Source organism: Aythya fuligula, chromosome 7 (assembly GCF_009819795.1).
Source record: "Aythya fuligula isolate bAytFul2 chromosome 7, bAytFul2.pri, whole genome shotgun sequence".
In the NCBI taxonomy this organism is placed as follows: domain Eukaryota; kingdom Metazoa; phylum Chordata; class Aves; order Anseriformes; family Anatidae; genus Aythya; species Aythya fuligula.
In genome coordinates this window covers 5,559,465-5,580,306 of record NC_045565.1, presented here as the reverse complement: position 1 = coordinate 5,580,306, position 20,842 = coordinate 5,559,465, and the positions used below count along the sequence as shown (strand labels likewise).

Here is a 20,842-nt window from a genome sequence, read left to right as displayed (position 1 = left end):
CCTCCCCAAATGCATGAGGCCAGAGGGTTCCCCTATATGGGGGGGGGGGCCCTCATCCCCCCACTCTTCTTGCAGAGGGCACCAGGGGACAGCAGGGCTCGAGTCACAGTCTTTATAGAAACAGCCCCCCAATTTTTTTTTGGGGGGGGGGGGTCACAGCTTGCTGGGGGGCCTCTGCTGCAGCCTCCAGGCCGCCCGTGCCCCCTCGTCCCCCGCGTCGAGCGGGGCGAAGGCGGCGGGGTCCCGGGTGCGGAGGTAGCGGGCGAGGGGGGGCTGCAGCAGCGTGACGGGGACGCAGAAGTTGAGGTGGGGGTAGGTGGCCCCCGCCGCGTTGTCCCGCGCGTTGCTGGCCACGATCCCTGCTCGGGGAGGGGGCGAGATGTCACCGAGGGAGGGGGGAAACATGTCCAAAAAGAGCTGGGGGGGTGAGGGGAAGGGCAGGGGCTTACCCAGCAGGCGTCCGTCGCTGGCGGCGAGGAGGGGGCCGCCGCTGGAGCCGGGGTGCACGGCGCAGGTGCTCTGCAGCATGACCGGGGGGGCCCCCACCACAGCCGACAGCACCCCCCCGGTCACCGAGGGGCTGCACGCCCGGCCCAGCGCCCCGAAACCCAGAGCCAGCACCGCCTCCCCTGCGCGACAGTGGGGTGAGCTCGGTGCCCTCAAATAGCCTGTTTTCACCCCAAATATTGTGTGTGTGTCGTCCCCCACCAGTGCTGGTGCTTACCGGGCTGGAAGGCGGAGGCCAGGCGGGGGGGCTGGAAGCCGGGGGCGCGCTCCTGCAGCTCCAGCACGGCCACGTCGAACGGGGACGCCTCGGCGGCGCCGAACAGCAGGCGGGCCTGCAGCACGGTGGCCCTGCGAGCGGGTTTTTTGGGAAAAAACAACACAATTAGGGCTTAAACTTGTGGTAATAAGAGAAATGGGTAGTTTTGCTCGCTGGCTGTGCTCACCGGCTGCCGTGGGGCCGCAGGGTGACACGTGGAGTGGTGCCAGCTTGCAGCACGTGGCGACAGGTGAGCAGCAGGCGCGGGGCCAGCAGCGTGCCCGAGCCCCAGGAGCCGCCGCTCTCCACCAGCGCCACGCAGCCCAGCGCCGCGGCTCCGGGCACCGCCGCCAGCGGGGCCGGAGGGGCCGGGGGCTCCCCGAGCTGCCGCAGGAGCCCGCGGCTGCTCTGCAGGACAGCGTGCAGCGAGCAGAGCAGCGCCAGCCCCCGGCCGCCAGCGCCGCAGGAGGCGGCGGCGATGACGGCCACCACGCGGGGCCGGGAGGCCGCGGGGCCGAGGAGGACGGCGCCGCCCTGGGTGCCGGGCAGGCAGCGGGCGTCCGTCAGCAGCAGCGCGTTGCCCTCGCCCGCCGCGTTGCTCAGCACACCGCCACTCAGCGTGTTGAGGAAGAGGTCGGGGCACAGGGCGCCGAAGGGCGAGCCGCAGGCCAGCAGCGCCGCGCCCTTGTGGAGGTCGCCGGCGGAGGCCCAGGGCGTCCAGCCTCCGCCCGGCACATCGAGGCTGGGAGCCCGCAGCCAAGCGAACCAGGGCAAGGCGGCGGCGGCCTCCTGCTCGGCCTCCCCCTCGTCCTCCCCGCCGCCACACCAGTTCGCCGCCAGCCCTGCGAGCGCCCGGGCGAAGGCCTGGCAGCGTGCGAAGCCGAGAGGCTGGGCCTCGTGCTCCTGCAGGGCAGGCGGGGCGCCGAGCTGGGGAGCGGCGTGCAGGAGGCGGACGCGGAGGCCGGGCAGCAGGACGGAGGCCGGCAGGGCCTGGTGGCGGGACCAGGCCTCCGGGCCGGGCTGCAGGAAGGGCGAGAAGACGGCGGCGTGGCACAGCACCAGCCCGGGGCCGCGGCACAGGATGACCCCGCTGCAGCTGCAGGGCTCGGCGCCGGCGCCGACGCTGACCACACAGCAGGGCAGCTCGGCCGACATGGCGGTGGCGCGGCGCGAGCGACGCGGGCGATGCAGCGCGGGCGATGCACGCCACGGCCTGCTGCTGCTGCTGCTGCTGCTGCTGCTGCTGCTCCTGCGTGACGTGCGGCACCGCCTCCCGCCACCATTGGTGCGGGCTGCGGGTGTCACGGCCCCGAGGCGGAGGCGGGGCGGTCGACGTGGCACAGGAGGGGTGCGCGGGGCGCTGCGAGCAGCCACCGCCCCCTGCAGCCGCGCTACGGCAGCGCCATGCAGCGGGTGGGGGATGCAGGGGGGTTGGTGCACCAGGGAGCAGCACCAAAACCCCTAAAACGCCCCGTGCTGCCCCCCCGGGGGCTTGGAGCTCAGGGTTTGTGGTGCTCAGGGATTGAGCCTGGCCTCCAGCCCGTTCACCTGCCTCTGCTGGCCCCATCCTGCGTGGCTCTGCGCCTCCCGTCCATCCGGGTCCCAAATCTGCAGCCAAAGCTCCTGCGGCGAGGGGCCCCGCATGGATCGGGGCGCTAGCACCGAGCGCGCCCAGGTGCCCGCGCAGCCGGGCTAGAGGGAGGCGCCGCAGCCCTTTGGAGGAGAAAGACACGTCTTTATTGAACTGAACGTGAGCGCTAGACAGCCATGGAACTTCCGACAAAAAAAAAAAAAAAAAAGAAAAAAGAAGAGAAGAAGAGTAGAAAAGAAACCGGTTTAAGCCTACATTAACCACCTTACGATATGCAAATGTCAGACACCTCCACGCTACGGGCACCGAGCACGGCTCCGCGGCTCTCTCCTCCCCAAAATGAAAGCCCGGTGCCTCGCGCCAGCTCGGCTGCTGTCCCCACGGTGCCCTGGGCTCGCAGCCCGCCTGCTAGGTTGGTTTGCTGAGGACTTCTAATACCATGATGCTTTGTTCAGCAATTTGCGAAAGATCTAAAGAATATCGTTAAATATATTTAAAAAAAAAAAAAAAAAAAAACTAAACGGACTCTGGACTAAACAGGATGAACGTTAACCTAAAAAGTTAGATGGGACGCCGCTTACGTCAACGCTTCCTTTAAAAAATATATAATTGCTTCGTTTTCCGTGTTGTTCTTTGAGTCAATTGACCACAGTGGTGAGATCTCGCTCTTTTTCGGCGGCGCGGCACGCGGCAGCGCATCGCCCCGGCCCCGCCAGCCCCGTTATCCCCGGGAGCTCCCGGCGGGCCGGGGAAAAGAGCTGCGTGTCACCACTGTGCGGCGGGGCGGCCGCGGTCAACGGCAGGACGTGTGCGGAAGGCTCGGCGCGGCCTCGGGAAGCCCACGGGAAGCCAGGAAGGGGATCAGTCCGGAGGAGCGCCGCGCCGGGCGTCAGTCAATGTACTGCGATAGCCAGCGGAAGCCCTCGCCGTAGCCCTGCCGCTTCAGCACGCTGCACATGAACACCTCCATGGGGCGCGCGTTCAGGTCCTTCAGTGGCACGTTTCCCTGCGGAAGCCCAGCCAGGGGTCAGAGCTCTCCCGTCCTCCCCCTGGGCATCGCCGCCACCCGGCCAGCAAGCCCTGCTCAGGCGCTGGGCGCCGCCGTGCTCCCCCTCCCTACCTTTCCCGTGGTCTGTCCGTAAAGGCCAAAGATCTCCCGCAGCTTCTCCTCGCTGATGGCCTCTGGTCTGTCGATTTTGTTTCCCAGGATGAGGATTGGCACGTTGGATATTGTTTCGTCTGTCATGAGGGCCTGCGAGCAAGACAAACGAGTCAGGCAGCGCCCATCGCTGCAGACGACTGCTTCTTTGAGCTCTGCGGCCAAACAGGGGTTGCTTTTTGGTGCTACAGCGCTCCCGTGGGTGGGGTTTTTCCCAAAAGTTTGGCAGAAGAAGGCTGCAGCTAAACACACGGGCTGTTTCCAACACCATTTAAAGGATCCCACAGCGAGGGGACCCAAACTGCTCCACCCCCTGCACCAAAGATCCCCACAGCAGCACACTTTGGACACCGCCGGTGCAAGAGGGCAAGTCCAAAGCACAAGACTCACGAGTTATACCCCAAAAAAAAGAAGAGATTTGTCTAGTTTAGCAACTCGAGGGTGACAGAAAGGAAAAGCCGGGCTCACGTTCAGCTCCACTTTGGATTCCATGAGCCGGGAGTGGTCGGCGCAGTCCACCAGGAAGACGATGCCGTTGATGGCCGGCAGGTAGTTCTTCCACACGCGGCGGGCTGCAAGGCAAGCGACAGGCACCGCGCTGTGAGCCTGCCTCCAGGGGACAGACACGGGGACACAGCACAAGGACAGCCCTGCCCAGCCAGCTGCCGGCTCGTTTTGGTGGAGGGAGGCAGCACGTGGAAGGGGAAGGCACATTTGGAGCCCCCGAGGAACCTTGGGGTTGCAGCAGCTGAAAGGGGGGCTTTAAAAACCAAGCAGATTTGCTTTTCTTTTGGAAATTCGACAAACTAAGCCTAAAGATAAAAATTCAGCCACTGTTCAAAAGAATAATCCCGTGACATCCAAGTCTTCTACGGCTAAAAATATTTCAGGCAGCAGAGCGTGAGCTGGCAGCTTTTTTTTCCCCAAACTGCCAGCATAGAGCAGAGCATTCAGCCACCGAAATAACAGGTCTCCTGGAGCCAGGGGGTTATTTCCACATATAGCTCCGTAAGCACTTCCAGGCAACAAATAATTAGGTAGCGCTAATTGCTAGCACTCTCCAGCATCACGTTTTGGCAGATTTTTCTTAAGGTGGCAGGAGAATCTCGGGGAAATCGGGGGGCTGACCCCACTCGGTGTGTCCAGCTCGGCCAGCCGGCGCTTACCTTGCTCGTGTCCACCCAGGTCAAAAGTCGTGAAGGTCATTCCAGCGATCGTCAGCTCCTCTGATGCTGAAAGGCAAAAAAAAAATAAAGGCTGTGCTTCAGGGAGAGGGAGAAGGTGCCATGGCCAGAGATTTTTGGGGCCGCATACAAACATCACACTTTTTTTATATAAAATATCCTTTATCCTTTCTCTGTAGAATTCAGCCACCAAGATTATTCCATGAAATCACAACGGAAGGGAATAATTTCTCCCCCTCCCCACTTAGGGAGATGTTTTAATGCGCAGTGCTCATCCTCCGGTACATATTTCACCAGAAGCCCTCTCCCTCCCCAGGACGGGTTCGTGCTGCTCACCGAACCACGCCGATTCTCCACCTCCCCCCTTTATATTTGGGACACCGACACGTTTCAGCTGTGCCCTCAAGACCTGCAGTCCTGGGAGGGTCCCCAGAAGCTCCCCAGCACCCCACATACTTGGGTGCAGCGTGGGGACGTGCTGGCCCAGCCGGTCATCCTTGAGCATGTGCAGCAGGGTGGTTTTGCCCGCGTTGTCCAGGCCCAGGAAGACGAGCTTGCCAGACTTCTTGTACAGCCCTGTGAGGAAGCAGAGACACACACATCAAGCGGCACAGGGACACCTGGGGACACGAATCCCAATCCCCAGCAGAGCCTCCTGAATAAACAAGGGGTAAAAGAGTGGCAAAAGTGGCAAGTCCTGCCCTGGATTTTGCCAAAATACCCAGCATTTTGTGAGTTATTTTGTGAGCTCTGTATGTAAGCAGTTGTTTTTGCAGGAGCACGCAGGGAAGTGTCCCATGGGATGGGCACAGAGCAGTTTTTGCCCACAGCTGGTCCTTAAACACGGAAATTTTGCCCACAACTACGTAAGTTTTACATTTTTGCTCATAAACACGGAAATTTTACGGGTCTGAAGTTAAACTCGTAAGGGATAGCGGCGGGTTAGAGAGGAAAAAAGCGCGAGGAGGGAAGCAGCACAGCGGGATAACCCCCTCACACCCGGTTCCTCCCCAGTTCGGGGCCGGGACGCGCCCTGGCCCGGTGCGTGTGGGCAGCGGGGGCTGGCGGTGCTCACCCAGGAACTGCAGCACGCTGCTGAAGCCGTTGTACAGCCACTCGAGCAGGAACGACATCGCTGCGGGCCGACACCTGCGGGCACACGCGGCGGGGTGAGGGGTGAGGGGGGGGGCAGCGCCGGGCCTGCGGGCACCGCGCCGGACACGGAGCCTCCCCGAGGGGCCCGTACGCAGCGGGCCGGCCCCACAGACCCGGAACGGCCCCAAAAGGCCAAAAGGGCCCCACAAGGCCCCCAAAGGCCCCCCCCCCGCCCCGCCGCCCCCCGCCCACCTGCGGCCGCCCCCGGCCCCGCTCCGCCGCCGCCGCCTCCTCCGCCGCCAGCTCCCCGCCGGAAATGGCGTCACGCCCGCTTCCGGCCCGCCGCGCTGGCTCCCACGTCGGCTCTGGGGCTTGACGTCACGCCCCGCCCACCACGCAGCATGCCCCGCCCTCTCCTCCCCCAAACCACGCCCACTCCCTTCTAGCGCCGCCCGCCACCCCTGGCCCCGCCCCTTTCCCCCCAGGGCCGCGGGTTCGAGCCCCGCCGCCGCCCCGGCCCCTCTCGGCCCCCCCCGGCCCCTTTTCAGCCCCTTTTTGCCCCCCCCCCCCCCCCCCAGCAGTGAGGCGCAGCGCGGGTTCAGTAGTTTTATTTCCAGCACCCCCACCACGCGTACCGGGCCGGCCTCGCCCCCCACCGCCTGCTGTGGGGCACAAGGGGTGGGTTCGGGGGGAGCTGAGCCTCCCCGCGCCCCCCCCGGCTGGATACAGCAGGGATTGGGGCTGGGGGCAGCTCTCGGGGGCATAAATTAGAGGCAGGGGCTGCTCGGTGACATCAAAGCTGGGGGTCTGGGGGAGCAGGCAGGGCAGCTCCGCTGGAGGATCGCAGCTGGCTCAGCATCCGTCCCCGCTCCTTAGTTTTTGGGGTAGTAGAACCACTTGTCCACTGTATGGGAAAAATAAAAAAAGGGGGGGTTAGTCCTCGGCCTCACCCACCCCGCACCCCACAGGTTCTGGCGCAACCCGGCTTGGGAAGGTAAGGCCGCCTCCCTCACGCCCCAAAACACACGTCCTGATTCAGCTTCAGCTCCTTCACAGCTTTAAGGAGCTGGGAGGACAGCTGTGACAAGGTGGGTGAGGGGACCGCTGCCCCAGGGGTTGTCCCGCAGTTGTCATTTTCCTACAGCGCGCCCCGCCTGAGGGACAGGGTGCCGACACAGAGAGCCTGGCTACCAGCCCGCAGCTGCTGCTCGCTCCCTGACAGAAATGCCAGCAGCAGCAACTGCACAACCGAGCCCACGGCCGCTTTCTGCCTCTCCTCTTCGTGGAGATCAAGCGCGTCCCCTCCTCGCCTCGCCTGCACTGACAGTCTGGCGAACCCCTTTGAGAGGAGCCGCTGAAAGCCCTGCTGTCACCGCACCTCAGGACTCTGAAGTGCTCTTCTCCAAGGGCCTGCTACACATCAACCTCTGGAGCAAACTGCAGCAGCTCTGATCTGCTCACTGCCCACGTCTCAATGAAACGAGGCCACGACAGAAGTGACGGAGCAATCAAACAGCACCCGAGACAAGCCAGGCCCGACAAGGTCCTTCATTTTCCCCACTGCTAGAGCCAAACCAGGCCGCCAAACCCTCCCTTTCCCACTGAGGGTTCCTCGGAGGCAACCTCCAGCCTGCCTCAGGATGCAGCGCGGGCTTTCCAGCTTACCTTCTGGTGGGATGGGGTTGGCAGCCGTACAGGGTGGTGCCTGCAACGAGAAGCGGATTAGCAGGCAGCAACTGTTCAACCTCCCTCCCGCCTGGGGCTCCCTGGACACCGCTTAGGGCCGCACGGATCTTTTTTGGGCACAGTTTAGGATCTGAGCGGTGTAAATCAGCCTGTGGCAGGCAGTGAAGGACGCGTCCTGTCATCACGCAGCCCCCCCTGCACGTGCCTGGCGTGCCGCTGGGGCTCTGCCCTGGGCGGGGGCGTTCACTCCCCTCGCGCTGCGGGGCCACCTGCTGCTGACCGCAACCAGTCTCTGTCCCTAATGCTATCCGCAGCCCGCCTTCTGCTTCTTTTATTTAAACGTGCGAGGTAAGGGTGGAAAAGAGACACAAAGGACTCTCGGGGAACTCCTCAGAGGAGCTTTCACCTGATGCTTAAAAAGCAGACAGCCAAGGGGCCCTGGCTGGTGACACCCTCTGCCAGCACTCCACTTCCAAAAAACGTCTGCAGAGAGATTCTGGTTTCCAGTCACGTCCCCATGCTCTGAAGCAGCGTTTCTGTTTTGATTCTCCTCCCCCTACTCCTCCAAGCACTTTTAGGTTGCCAGCACCGGTGATTTCACAAGCCTCGGGAGATTCAGCTGAGCCCTGAATCAGGGGAAGGCGCTTACACGGGAAACCTCACAAAGCGGGCACGGTCCCTGGCTGCAGGTGCCTCAGAAATGCGGCTCTGATCCCACAGGGTGACCCCGCGCTGCGAAGCTCTCCAAAGGCCAAATATTTAAACGCTCTTTGAGCAGCTGAGAGCCGAGCTCCAGGACAGAAATGCAGCCCTTCACACGGGATTGGATTCCTTCTCCCAGATGACTAAGGGCGAGGAGAAGCCTCTGGAAGAATGTCTGACTCGCTCCACATCCATCTTACTTAACCAGAACCAGATGCTGCGCTCAGTCAGCCAAAAACTTTCTAAGCATACAGGGTCAGGCTCCTCTTACTGAGATGGCAGCTTACGGCCCCACACAAACCACACTGCTCTGCCACGGGCGCTGGGACACCCCAGCTGGGACTTACTGCATCCACAGTAGCTTTAGCACACTCTTGGCTACAGCAGAAGGGACTGTCCGAGACCGTCAGGTTTGTGCTGCAAGAGAAAGGGCGCTCGTGAGAAGGCGAAAGCCAAGCCTCCCCCCAGGAGCATGAGACAATGGAATACTGAGAATCGTTATCAGGTTGCCTGCTGAGGCAGCGAGCAGCCAACAGAAATTGTGTTAAGTCAGGAAAGGAAGCTTCATTGGGGCTCATGGGGAAGGAGCGAGCGCAGCGACCAGCGTTAACCTACCAGTTGATCTCTCCTCCGTCAGTTTTTTTAGCTATCAAAGCTTTCCAGTGTTCGTGAGTGCTTTTGATGACGTTCACTGCAAAATCCTAAAGATGAAGACAAACGTAGTTAGGTGCGAGCACTCCACCATGTTCCCCAGCCTAGCAGTTACGTGGAGAAAGAGGCCTGTGTTTACAGGCTGATTTTAGACAGAACACCTCCCAGAGTGCACTGAAGCCCTCTTGGAGCACCCCTTGCATCGCTTTGCCTTTTGTGAACAACAGCAACCTCCCAGCACACACCAGCTGAAACAACACCGATTTTACAATAAGTGTTTTACTTCCAAGGTGGGCTTGCATGCCAAGGTCGCCTAGCGAGCTTGAAGCCAAGAGAAACTGAAGGCAGATATTCTAGTCCTGGGCCACTGCTGCCTTACAAAAACACCCCGCCCCACAGCTCCTCCTTGTTTGTCTGCAGCAGCCAGTTGGGCCTGACCAACCTGCCAGCTTTCCTCCGCTGCAGGCAAACGGCTCCAGCGCTGCTCGTATCAACAGGAAGAGTCACCCGGCTAATCTAGCTCTGTAGCTAGCTGAAAATGAGCCCACTTCCAAGCAGATCACAGCTTTTTCCCTTAAAAGAAGTAGTGTATACCCGAGTGCTAACAGGTCAGCTGGAGGCTGGATCATGGGCGATTGTCCCAGCAGGAACACCAGCAGTAAATATCCTGGTCTGACACAGCACGAAGCCAACTACAACACTGCAGCACCACGTGCGAGGAGCCTTGTCCCTGCTTTCTGCCTCCATTCCAGTTTCACCCAGTCTGAGGGGCAACGAGATGGCCCAGCACACCCAGCCCAGCACCAGTTGAGGAGTGTCACAATTTAGGCCTGAACGAACATTTTCACTCCTGCCTTCGCCTCCCTTGGGCACTGGCTTTGTTCCACCGCAGCCTATCGTGTGTTGAAGCAAAGGGTGACAGCAAGTGGCCTTTGCTCCAGAGCAGGAGCAAATAACCCCGGTGTTTTTCAGCCTGGTCCTGACAGGCTGCCAGCCCTGACGGGACCTCACGCAAACATCAGCTAGAAGCCGGACTGATCGTATCCAGCAGTAGTGGGGTGATAACCCTGTGCCTTTTCTCCCAGGATCCCTGCAAGCACCAGCCCGTAAACAAGCAGGAGGGGAGGCTGGAGCAGGAAGAACGAAGGCAGGTGTACCCCCCAGCCCTCAGCAACTACTCGTTCAAGTCCCCGTGCACCCAGAGCTCAGTTTTTGGGCAGGTCAGGGTAATGACAACACTGACCCTACCTTGTCTTTAAATTCACCGTTAAAAGCAAACTGGTTTTCTGGCTTTCCGTCGGGTACTTTGTATCTTCTGAACCAGTCCACCGTAGCTTCCAAGTACCCAGGCTTCATCCTCCTGACATCATGGATATCTAGGCAGGGAGAAAATTTTTGCGACCCCGACCCAACAGCACAAGGCACCCCGCTACCGCCCTGCTCTTTCGAGCTGCCCCTCCCCGCAGAGCCCTGGCGACATCCTGGACAGGTTGCAGGACAGACAGAAAGCGGATGCCTGCACGTGGGGAGGGAAGTTGGTGTCTCAGCGTCAGAACAAAGCCCGGCTTCCCCCAGGAGCACGGACGCATTTACACAGCTTTGATGCGACTTGCTGAGCAACCCCCCTTCCTTCCACTCGCAGGACGGGCTCAACAGCCAGCCTATTCTTCGAGATCCCATGCCGTGCAAAGGTCTCCTAACCTGTGATAAACAGCAGCGTATCCCTTTGCTAGAGGACGGTAATGTCCTGTTCTGCTTTCGCAGCCAGTATCGCATCCGATAAGCGTGGTGGCAGAGCAGGAGCAAGTCCATCTCCTGCCCTGAAAGCTTCCTGCAGGCACCCAGTGGAGACGGGGCAGGACCAGACCCGCTCCTCCCCCCGCCACCTACCATTATAGTTGCCCGCCTCAGGGTCTTCAACGTTGATAGCGATTATCTTCCAGTCTGTCTCGCCCTCATCGATCAGTGCCAGCGTGCCCAGCACCTTCACCTTGATTACCTCCCCTCGAGAGCAGACCTGCGAGGACAAAAGACTTGTTGGCAGCACCCACACGTCCAAGAACACGCACCAGGAGGCAGCACAAGCTGTCAGGAGTGCAGCAGGCAGCCCCGTACCATAAATCTGCCATCACTTATCAGCAGCCTGCAAGCCTCAGCTCACAAGGCTTTCACTCTAAGATCTCATCAACCATCTCCAAAGACAAGAGAGGAAACATCCCATTCTTAAGATACAGGAGATAAGGGCGGAATAACATCTCTGAACAATGGGCCCCGTTAACCTCATTTACCTTCAGGAAGCATTACCTTACTTCCAATCTCGCACACATCGATGGGATCGTTATCTCCACAGCAGCCAGTACCTTCATCCTTATGCCCTGGGTCTTCCCAAGTCTGCAGAAACAAAGCAAAAACCCCACACTGAGTGAATTCTGTTTGAAGAAGAAACAAAAGGCAGGTTTATTTCACACAGGCACTGGCCTGGAAGACACAGCTGACGACCCACTTCACACTTGCTTTCAGGGCTGATGGCCGCGCTGTGGTTTTACACTAGCCTGCAAATGCAGCTTAAATCCAAGTCAAAGTTCTTATCTTGCCAGGGGCAAACCGCTCCCTCCCGCTGACAAACCTTCTTTCAACAACTTTTCAGACTTCCTCCTCAGCTCAACAGCCGCATAAAGGTGAAGCTCTCATCTAGGAAGAATACTCACTGCTTTGGCTGCCTGCCTGCTCCTCTCCCTATTCATTCCTTAACAGAAGCTTCCTGAACTCCAGATAGCAGCCCGACAGAGGTGGAAGACAGATAGGGTGTATTGCTTCCTTCTGGTCAAAGGATTAAAGGACACTGTTACACCAGAGCAGAAATGAGAACCTGGGGCCCCATACCCTACACCACATAGCGTCCCAATTCCTCTCACCTGAAGCTGTGAGCACTCACAGGTTGGAAAAGGGGGGCTCCAGATGGTATTGGAGCCATGCCTCCGAAATTACCAGCTGCTTACAGCACACTTCCGATCATTCTGATCAGGAGCAAAAGGACATAGGGTCCACTCTCGCCATAAGGAGCACCTACCTCTAAGGTCGCTCAGATAGAGAAAAATGAACGCTCTTCCCAACCCCCTGCATGTCAGGACATGACTGTGATAGTCAAGACCTTGTGGTGCAGCCAGAGCATTCAGGTCACCGAGATCTGTGGCGCTGAAGGACGCCCCACAATCTCTCTCACACGTCTCTGTGAGGCAGTTGTAAGCTCAGTCCCTTTCCTCTGAAGCACAGATTTCTTTGGACCACTAAGACACGACTGGCCGAAGGGTCCAAATGTTACAATTCCACACAAACGATACTCAGATTTTCACTGCCTTGGGGCTGCACACCTCGATCCTGTATCATTAGCTCAAAACTAGATGCTAAAGCTTTACCTGGCAGGGAAGGGAGCACGTGGCACTGCCAGATGCCCTTTGTGAGCCTTCTGCCTGTACTTCACTGGCAGCAGCTGCTTGCCCTCTGGTTTTGCCACAGCTTGTTTACAGCCCCAGCTACGAGCCTCTCCCTGGAGAGTTCTACCTGCAAACATCACTGCTTTCCTAACAGGTCCCCTTCGTTGGCAAGGCTACAGGTGCAGCTGCAAATGTGTGAGTTCCAGCTCAGCCTTTCAGCTGGCAGGGGTCAGAGGCACACACGCAGACACGAGGAAGAGCGAGGGACAGCGACAAGGTACAGCACCTGCGGGAGAGCACCGTAATTCCAGATGTAGCCCTTGTGGGGAAACACGTTGGCTACGTAGCGCAGCTTTCCCTTCTTCACGTCTTGCTTAATTGGGTTTAAGGGGTCCTTTGTCGCAATCTGAAAGAGAAGTTACATCAGGCTCTCTACTTTGCTCTCGAGGAAAGCGGCAGTGATTTTTTCCAGGAAGCTGGCAGCTAGCTGACAGGCCGGGGAGCCAGGAGCTGACACCGGGGCCAACACGAGCACTGCACAGCCCCGTTTCCTGCTGCATCCCCTGGGTGCAGATTTCAGCAGGCTTACCGACGTCAGAACCCGACACGGGGGTGAGACCGGTTACACGCCACTTCAGGCAGGAACCACAGAAGAATACTAAGTGGTTACAACTCCTGCAAGACTTCAGCCTTTACCATTAGGCAAATATTTACATGAGAAGCCAGAATTGCATCTAGAGAACCTCCTTGACACCAACTCTGCAGGAAGGCAGGTTTTGAAAGGCCTGATTTATTGGGACTCGACCACTGTCTTTCAAGTTATAGAGCCAACGATGCTTGACTGTTCTTCAGGAGGCAGGAGGGAGGAGAGGAGCAGCGCAGCCCAAGACTATTCATAGACTAGACAGCCGAAGCACTTGAGGCAGGACTGGTAGTAATAACTTACCTCCATTTTAGCGTTTGTCCAGCGAGGTATTTCCACAACCATGTTGAACACATTCTGAAGAAAGCAAAACATCAGTGAATGGGGAGGAACCTCAATGCCACACCATGCCAGAGCAGACATGTAAGCACGAACACCAAGAAGGCTGCAAGAAAACCAGAACTTTTTGCTTCCCCCCGCCCCCAGTGCCAATTCTGAAACACCTGACAGAAGTCCCACAGCCTACACCTGTGACATGTCATTACTCAGATTTTAATCCCATGAGGTTAGGCTAGATTGCAAGCTTTCTGCACACCTTCCACCAGGTGCCTCCTGAGAACATCCCTGTCATCTTTTCACAGAGCAGTGCGTTGGAGTGAATTGACACCAGCAGCACAGAAACAACACCAGGTGAGACAAGGTGAGGTTTTAGGTGTGATCATTATATAGGAAGCGTGGAGCTCCTACAGCAAGAGCCAGCCTGGCCATTTAGAGCAGGAGATGCCTGCAGTAGCCACATCCTAAATAACGTGTACCTACAAAACATCCCGAACGACTGAGAGCTTTGCTCCTGAATATTCATCCCCACACCTGGCAGGACCTCACTTAGGGGTAACCCCTGACTCCAGCTGTGCCCATAGGACCAAGGCTCTTCCACACCTGAATCTTAATGAGCGCTGCTGGAGGAGATTACGGCCTTTAATAAAATGTCAGACCTTGCTCCCCAGCATCCACCAGGTTTCTAATCCCCACGGTAAGCAGCATTAGCGTTGCAAAGGTAACACGGGGCGTGCTAAAACCCTTGCACCTGTATTGCACCACAAATAGATTGCTACTGTGCAACGAGCGCTGTTACATCACGCGCCTCCCTAATGAGTTTATTGCATCCTCCTAATTGCAGGGGGGTCACTGCTCATTTGCAATTCCAACGGGAAAGGATATACGTTATTTGTACTTATAGGTAAGTTGAGGAAAGGAAGGAGATGACCACAGCTGGCTGGGCAGGGCAGGAAGGATGACTTGGGGGCACAGCTCGCCACCCCGCAGCTCCAGCGCCCCGAGGCCCAGACCTGGCTCGGCCCCGGACACCCAACGGGCGGCCAAGGTCGCTCCTTGGGACCGGACGCACAGGTACAGATGAGGTCAGCACATCCCAGCCCGAGGCTGAAAAAACTCCCCGCGATAATCCGCTCAGTGCCAGAAGTCTAAGGATAAAGATCAAGGCAGCAGACACGCAGCAAGGTAGCCTCGTGCTCCGAGCCGGGCTCCCTGCCGCAGCTAACGAACCCGCTAAGTAACAAGCAAAATCCCTGCAGAGCGTTCCAGCTACAGAAAGAACGAGCTCCAGTGTGATCAGTTGTGCAATTCTGGCTCGCTTTTCTCTCAATGACTTGGCACCGAGGCGCTGGCAAGCAGCACGCTGTGCCTGAAGTCAGTCGCCCCCTTCTGCATGTTAATCATTACCAGGCCACCAAAACCCTCCTTGCCCTGTGCTGCAACGTGTGACACCACCTCAATATTCCCCTCCGAGTTACCTTTTGGATGCCTGCTTTCCCAACTAGCTGCAGGAAGCGTTTCGCCTCCCTCCCTGATCACCATTTTCCTTTTGCTGGCCGTGGGCAGCAAACAAGGGGCCTGGTGGCTCTCCCTCCTTCCCCTCAGCAGCCTGTGTTACGCCCATTTTCCCCATGAGAGCAACTGTCAGCACCAGCCTGGGCAGGACAGCGGCCAGCAGCTTGCCTCAGAGATCAGCCTAATGGGCTGCACATCATCAGGGCACTCGCTCTTCATGCCCTCTCTACACCCGCACTCTCTACACACTGCAGCGTGCAAGAACACAGGAAACCTACTCTTTAACCTGCACACGTGGCTCTCTAGCGTGTCCTTTTCAGCATCCAAACCCACGCTGTTCCTCAAGCTGCATGGCTTTTTAGTACTCGTTAGAAGAATAAGCAAGCTACAGAGGTGAGGAGCGTGAGTTATCCCTGGAAAAACGCTGAGAGCAGACCCCAGAACTGAGCTGCTTCGGTTTTTCAAGCAGCAGTCTCGAAGAGCCCGAAGCGACTAACTGCTGGCGGAGCGCGAGCAGCGCGTGGCAGGCGAGCCGCTCCTCCTGAGGTCCTGGGGTGCAGCTCCGCATCCTGGCCTGTCGCCGGGCAGGTTAGGGGCACAAAAACGACCTTACAGCGGTTAGAACCCGCGCATGACACGCACCCCATGCCCGCAGCACACACCTGCGTGGCTCCAGGCGGGGAAACCACGACCCCTGCCCCCCTCCCACCGCCCCCCTGGAGCCCGACACCCACACAACCCGTCCCCGCTCACCTCAGCGCCACCATCGCGCAGGGGGATGTCGTGGAAGGGGGAGATGTACCGCCCGGCCGCGTCCTCTGCAAGGCAAGCGGGGCGCCTCAGCACCGGGCCCAGCACCGGGCCCGGACCAGGCCGCAGGCCTCAGGCCTTAAGGGGGGGGGTCTTGGGGGGGGGGTCCCCCGAGAGCCCCCCCCGGCTCGGGGCGGCCCGGGAGGGGTTGAGGGGATGCGGGGAGGGGTTTCGGGGTGCGGGAGCACTCACTGAGGAACAGGCGGTACCCGGCGCTGTGCGGGGCGCCGCGCTCCTCCGCGCTGTACCCGGCCATGGCGCCCCTCACGCCCCTCGCCGCGCCGCCGCTCTGCGCATGCGCCGCTCGCCTCAGCGCGGCGCCGCGCACTGCGCCTGCGCGGCCCGCCTAGGCGCGGGAGGGGGGGTGGGGGGGGAGCCGCCCCCGCCCGCCGCGGGGAGTGACGTGGCGCAGGGTGACGTGCGGGGGGTGACGTGTGCAGGGGGGGGGAGGAGGGCGCTGAGGGGAGGGGGCGCTGCTCCTGTGGGCACCAAGGGCACCGCAGCATGTTAGGGGCCACCAGGGCCACCACAGCAGGGCATGGGCCACCAGGGCCACTATATCATGGCATGGGCCACCAAGAGCACCACAGCATGAAATGGTCCACCAAGCCCACCACAGCTTGGGGTGGCATGGTCCATCAAGGTCAACACAGTGTGGCATGGCACCACACAGTCCACAACAGCCTGAGGTGGCATGGTCCATCAGGGCCACCACGTCATGGAATGGTCCACCAGTGTCACCACAGCATGAAATGGTCCACCAAACTCACCACAGCTTGGGGTCCATGGTCCATCAAGGTCAACACAGTGTGGCATGGCACCACATGGTCCACAACAGCCTGAGGTGGCATGGTCCACCAAGGCCACCACGTCATGGAATGGTCCACCAGGACCACCACGGCATGGCATGGTCCAGCGTGGCCATAACAGCATGGGGTGACATAGTCCACCAAGGCCATCACATCATGGGATGGTCCACCAGTGCCACCACAGTGTGGCATGGTTCATCAAGGCCACTACAGCGTGGCATGGGCTGCCAGGGCCACCACGTCATGGAATGGTCCACCAAGGTCACCACAGCATGGGGTGGCATGGTCCACCAAGCCCACCACAGCATGGCAGACCGTAGCCTCAACAGCATGGGTTGACGTGGGCCACCAAGGCCGCCTCAGCATAGGATGGCGTGGTCTGTCAAGATACGGCATCACATGGTGTCAATAGCATGGCATGGTTTCTCCTGGCATGGCCCAGCATGGCACAGCCACTCTCACGCACCTTTCCCCCACTGCTGTGCCCCCATGATGGTGGACAAGGACTGGGTAAAGGGGGGACACTGGTGGGACTCAGGGACATGGCATCAGCAAGACGTGCATTTATTTAAATCCTCATTCCTCCCCACAACAAGCCCTTGAGTTGGAAGTTCATGCCCTGCATCAAGGCCACCAAACCATGACAACATTGGGGTTCCTCTGTACCAGAGTGTCATGCATGATGTCCCCACCGGGCCCCATGGTGACCAGACGAGGCGGTGGCCGTGGCTGCTCAGCCATCCCAAGCGGGGACACCGGTTCGGCGAGGCGCCAGGGGCCCCGATTCGGAGTGCGGGGGCGAGTCGCTGGCCCGGGCCAGGGTGAAGACGCGGTTGCGGGCGCCGTAGGGCCCGCGGTGGCGCCGGCGCGGCGGCGAGCAGAAAGGGGCCCTGAAGGCCTCCTGGAAGCCCCGTCGGAAGTTCTCGTTGAAGTAGCCGTAGATGATGGGGTTGGCGCTGCTGTTGAAGAAGGCCAGCCAGTGGGCGAAGGGGAAGACGTAGACGGCGACCAGGCGGAGCTGGCGCTCGCTGAGGCACCCGTAGTCCATCAGCAGCATCAGCGTCCAGAGGGGCAGCCAGGAGAGGGTGAAGAAGAGGGCCATGATGATGAGCATGTTGATGACCTTCGCCTTCCTGCGAGACACCTTCCTCCCCTCAGGCTCCTCGGGCCGGGCGCCGTGAGCGGGCGCTGCCGACTTGAAGAGCTTGAAGGCGATGCGGGTGTACATGACGACGATGAGGGCCAGGGGGGCCACGTAGATGTGGGAGAAGAGGACGGTGGTGTAGATCCTCCTCATCCCAGTCTCGGGCCAGGCCTCCCAGCAGGAGTAGAGGGGGTAGGAGTTGTTGTAGGTGTCCACCATGAAGTGGTGCTCCTCCCTGGTGACGGTCAGGGTGATGGCAGAGGGGCACATGATGAGCAGGGCCAGCACCCAGATGACAGCGATGGTCACCAGGGCTTTCCTCAGCGTCAGCTTCTGCCGGAAGGGGTGGACGATGCAGCGAAACCTGCGGGGTTGGTAGAACCTCCTTGTAGGACCCCAAGGAGGTGGCCAAAAGCACGATCACGGCTTTGACCTGGGTTTCATGTTCACCATCGCCACACCTTCGTGGGCACCTTGGGAGGTGAAGAAGAGCAGGGATGTGGTGCTGCGTGGGCACCAAGCTTGGGATGAGGGCTGTGCCCATGGTGGGACATCCCTGGGGAAGGAAGGTGGCCAGCACCCCATGGTGGGAGGGGAGGGTTTCATGCAGCAGGAGGTCTCCTTAGCCTCGGGAGGTCTTTGCAGCCTTGGGTTACCCCACCATGATGGAGGCTGAGGTCTCAGGAGCCCCCCATCCCGACATACCTCTCCACAGCGATGGCCACCAGCGTGAAGACCGAGGCCGAGACAGACATGCCCTGCACCAGGCCGCTCATTTTGCACATGGTGTTGTCAAAGGGCCACCCTGCAAGCACAGAGGAAGCTTTGGGGGTGGTGGGCTGGCCCACGTCCCCATGTCATCCCCTACCTCATCATCACCCCTGAGAATGAACACATTCAGCTCAGCCGTGTCCATCAGCAACTCCCTCTAGATGTCCCCATCCACCGTGCGATGCTAAATCCTGGTCCTAAGCAGGGGAGCTGTATTTTTCGCTTGTTATTCATACAGAGATGGCCTTTAGCAGTACAGATATTAAAAAAAAAAATGTTTAAAAAGATTTGTATTACACTTTTCAGAAGGTTATCGAGCTAGGTGACATCATAAATACTTCCCCTTGCCCTTTCTCCTGCATTTCTGCAGGACTCCAGCTATTGTCAGAGGGACCAGCCTTCAGGTTCTTGATCTGCAGGGCTTTAATTTGCTTCCCTCGTTAAGGTGTTGAATGGCACTGGGTAAGCACAGCACTGGAGCAGGAACACGGGTGGTATCATGGGGCCACAAAGCCACCAAAACCCTTTTTATCTTCAAAATACAGTGTGGTGGAAAAATGCCCATGGCCTGTTGGAAGCTGGAGGATGTGGCATCCTACCTTGGTGGGCATGGGGCTGCAATCACTAAACTGCAGGTGGTAATAAATACAGAAATGTTCTGCCCCTGGCTGTGGCCCGTGACATTCAAGATGATGGAAAGCAACATTATGGCTTCAAACCTCCATCAGACACGGCCCACCACCTGCCCTCCTCGTCCTCAGCACAAAAGATGTGCAGGAGTTTTGGAGGTGGCCTCCTAGGGAGGGTGAGGAGAAGGCTCATGGTGTCTCCCACCACTTCCCTTCACAAATCTCATCTCTGCCTGCACCTATCCGCTGCCCTGCTGCCTCACCCGTGATCAGGTTGTCCACCAAGGTGGTGGGCATGCAGAAGATGCCCACCAGCAGGTCGCTGATGGCCAGGTTGAGGATGAACATGTTGGTGACCGTCCGCATCTGGCGGTTCTTCACCACGATGAAGCACACCAGGATGTTGCCAATCATGCACATGAGGAAGATGAAGGTGTAGGCCAGGATGAACACCGCGGCCACGGGCGAGGAGTGCTGGTAGTAGGCCAAGAAGGTGTAGTTCTCCTTCAGGAGGTGGCTCTCGCTGGCGTTGGCCCAGCTGCCATTGGAAGGCTCTGAGGAAGGGACAGCAGAAAAATGGAGGTGGAAGGGGATGAAGCGACCCTTTCCTTCTTTTCCTGATTGCCCTGGAAGGTGGGGAGATGCCCTCAGAAATGGGGAATCCCAACCGTGTCACCGCCTCCAGCTCAGGGGGCTGGGCCAGCAGGCGGGCTGGCTCCGCGGTGTGGATGCTCCTCCAAGCTCCGAATGAATTTTTGATGTACAGTTTAAAGAAACCCAGCGGGCATCTTGTTCTCCTGGTGGTTTTTTTCTTTCTTTTAGGGCTCACGCAAGGAGAGCAGGGCATGGGGAGAAGCCCATCTCCTGACACGCTGCAACGCTCAGACCACGCAGCAGATGCAGCGATGTGGTCTCCAGCCCGGTTGGTCCGTCAGCATCCCCGGTGTTCAGGAAAGAGGAGCCCGTGCACTCTCCTCCCATACCCAGCATTAATTAATATGTAATTATGATAATTACCTGGAGCCAGGGCAGCTCCTGGTGGACTGGGGGACATCGTTTTGCCGCTGCAGACCTACCAGGGGGAGCAGGTCCGCGCACCGGCCCCCGGCAGGGATGGGGGGGATGCTGGGCAGGGGGGGGCTCACCCTGTGCAGACACAGGCTGCGATTTTAAGGCAGGAAAAGGGAAATTTTGGACCGGGCAGTCACCGAGCCCGCAGCAGCATCGCCCAACACCTTGATTAAGCCCGAAACTTTGCCCGACTTTATCTCCCTGAGCTGCGATTTCTTGCAGCAGTGCCGGCTGAGAAACCAGAGGATGCTCCGGGAGGAGGGAGCGGGAGGAAGGGGTGAGAAAAAAACAGCCCCCCTGCCCCAAGCTGGATATGGGGACGCTTCCTCCTCTCCGCTGGGGATATCTGGGTGGCGGGGGCTTCCCCGGGTCGGTGGGGAAGAAAAAACCCGCAATCAGGGAGGGGAACGAAACCTCCGCCTCGCTACTCACCCCCGCCGGGCTCCGGGTTCCGCAGCGCCTGCATGGGGCCGGGGGGCTCCAGCTCCAGCTCTCCTCCGGCCGGGGGTCTCCAGCGCCGAGCATCGCTCCTGTGCCACCGTCACCGCCGGCTGCGGCTGCGGCAGCAGCTGGGGGGGCGGAGGGGGGGGCATCCTCCCATCGCCATGGATACCGGGGTACCCACGGGCGGCTCGGCGGGGATGGAGCCGGAGCAGCTTTGCAGATCTTGTCACCTTGGGGGCTGGGGTGTCCCCCCCCAAAAGCCTCCCGCCACAGGGCGTTAGGGCACGGCGAGGCCACGGGGGCAAATATTGTCCCCCTTGCGATGGGGGCAGCCCAGGTGTGGGTGCCCCCCAGGGAACCCCCAGCCCGGCTATATCTTGAGCCTCCCAGTGCGTGTGCTCCTGC

At 59.5% G+C, this 20,842-nt stretch overlaps 4 protein-coding genes across 4 annotated transcripts; all 4 read right to left on the bottom strand.

The window, feature by feature from the left end:
* Positions 1–10: 10 nt before the first annotated feature.
* Positions 11–1,918, bottom strand: TYSND1 (trypsin domain containing 1). Its single transcript, XM_032191123.1, has 4 exons — positions 951–1,918; positions 725–855; positions 450–629; positions 11–359 (listed from the first exon to the last, which is right to left on the bottom strand). The coding sequence occupies exons 1-4, from the start codon at positions 1,916–1,918 to the stop codon at positions 154–156; spliced, it is 1,485 nt and encodes a 494-aa protein (XP_032047014.1). The 3' UTR covers positions 11–153.
* A 632-nt stretch (positions 1,919–2,550) lies between these two features.
* On the bottom strand, positions 2,551–6,074 carry SAR1A (secretion associated Ras related GTPase 1A). The gene is made up of 7 exons (XM_032191734.1): positions 6,045–6,074; positions 5,773–5,846; positions 5,154–5,273; positions 4,680–4,745; positions 3,982–4,085; positions 3,475–3,606; positions 2,551–3,360 (listed from the first exon to the last, which is right to left on the bottom strand). Exons 2-7 carry the CDS (start codon positions 5,828–5,830, stop codon positions 3,244–3,246), a joined length of 597 nt encoding a protein of 198 aa, XP_032047625.1. The 5' UTR covers positions 5,831–5,846; positions 6,045–6,074; the 3' UTR covers positions 2,551–3,243.
* A 496-nt stretch (positions 6,075–6,570) lies between these two features.
* PPA1 (inorganic pyrophosphatase 1) lies at positions 6,571–15,867 on the bottom strand. The gene is made up of 11 exons (XM_032191706.1): positions 15,762–15,867; positions 15,513–15,577; positions 13,212–13,265; positions 12,552–12,671; positions 11,136–11,222; positions 10,722–10,848; positions 10,080–10,207; positions 8,796–8,881; positions 8,528–8,597; positions 7,458–7,497; positions 6,571–6,696 (listed from the first exon to the last, which is right to left on the bottom strand). The coding sequence occupies exons 1-11, from the start codon at positions 15,823–15,825 to the stop codon at positions 6,665–6,667; spliced, it is 873 nt and encodes a 290-aa protein (XP_032047597.1). The 5' UTR covers positions 15,826–15,867; the 3' UTR covers positions 6,571–6,664.
* A 1,244-nt stretch (positions 15,868–17,111) lies between these two features.
* On the bottom strand, positions 17,112–20,459 carry NPFFR1 (neuropeptide FF receptor 1). The gene is made up of 4 exons (XM_032191683.1): positions 20,426–20,459; positions 19,186–19,476; positions 18,228–18,327; positions 17,112–17,886 (listed from the first exon to the last, which is right to left on the bottom strand). The coding sequence occupies exons 1-4, from the start codon at positions 20,457–20,459 to the stop codon at positions 17,112–17,114; spliced, it is 1,200 nt and encodes a 399-aa protein (XP_032047574.1).
* Between the last annotated feature and the right edge of the window lie 383 nt (positions 20,460–20,842).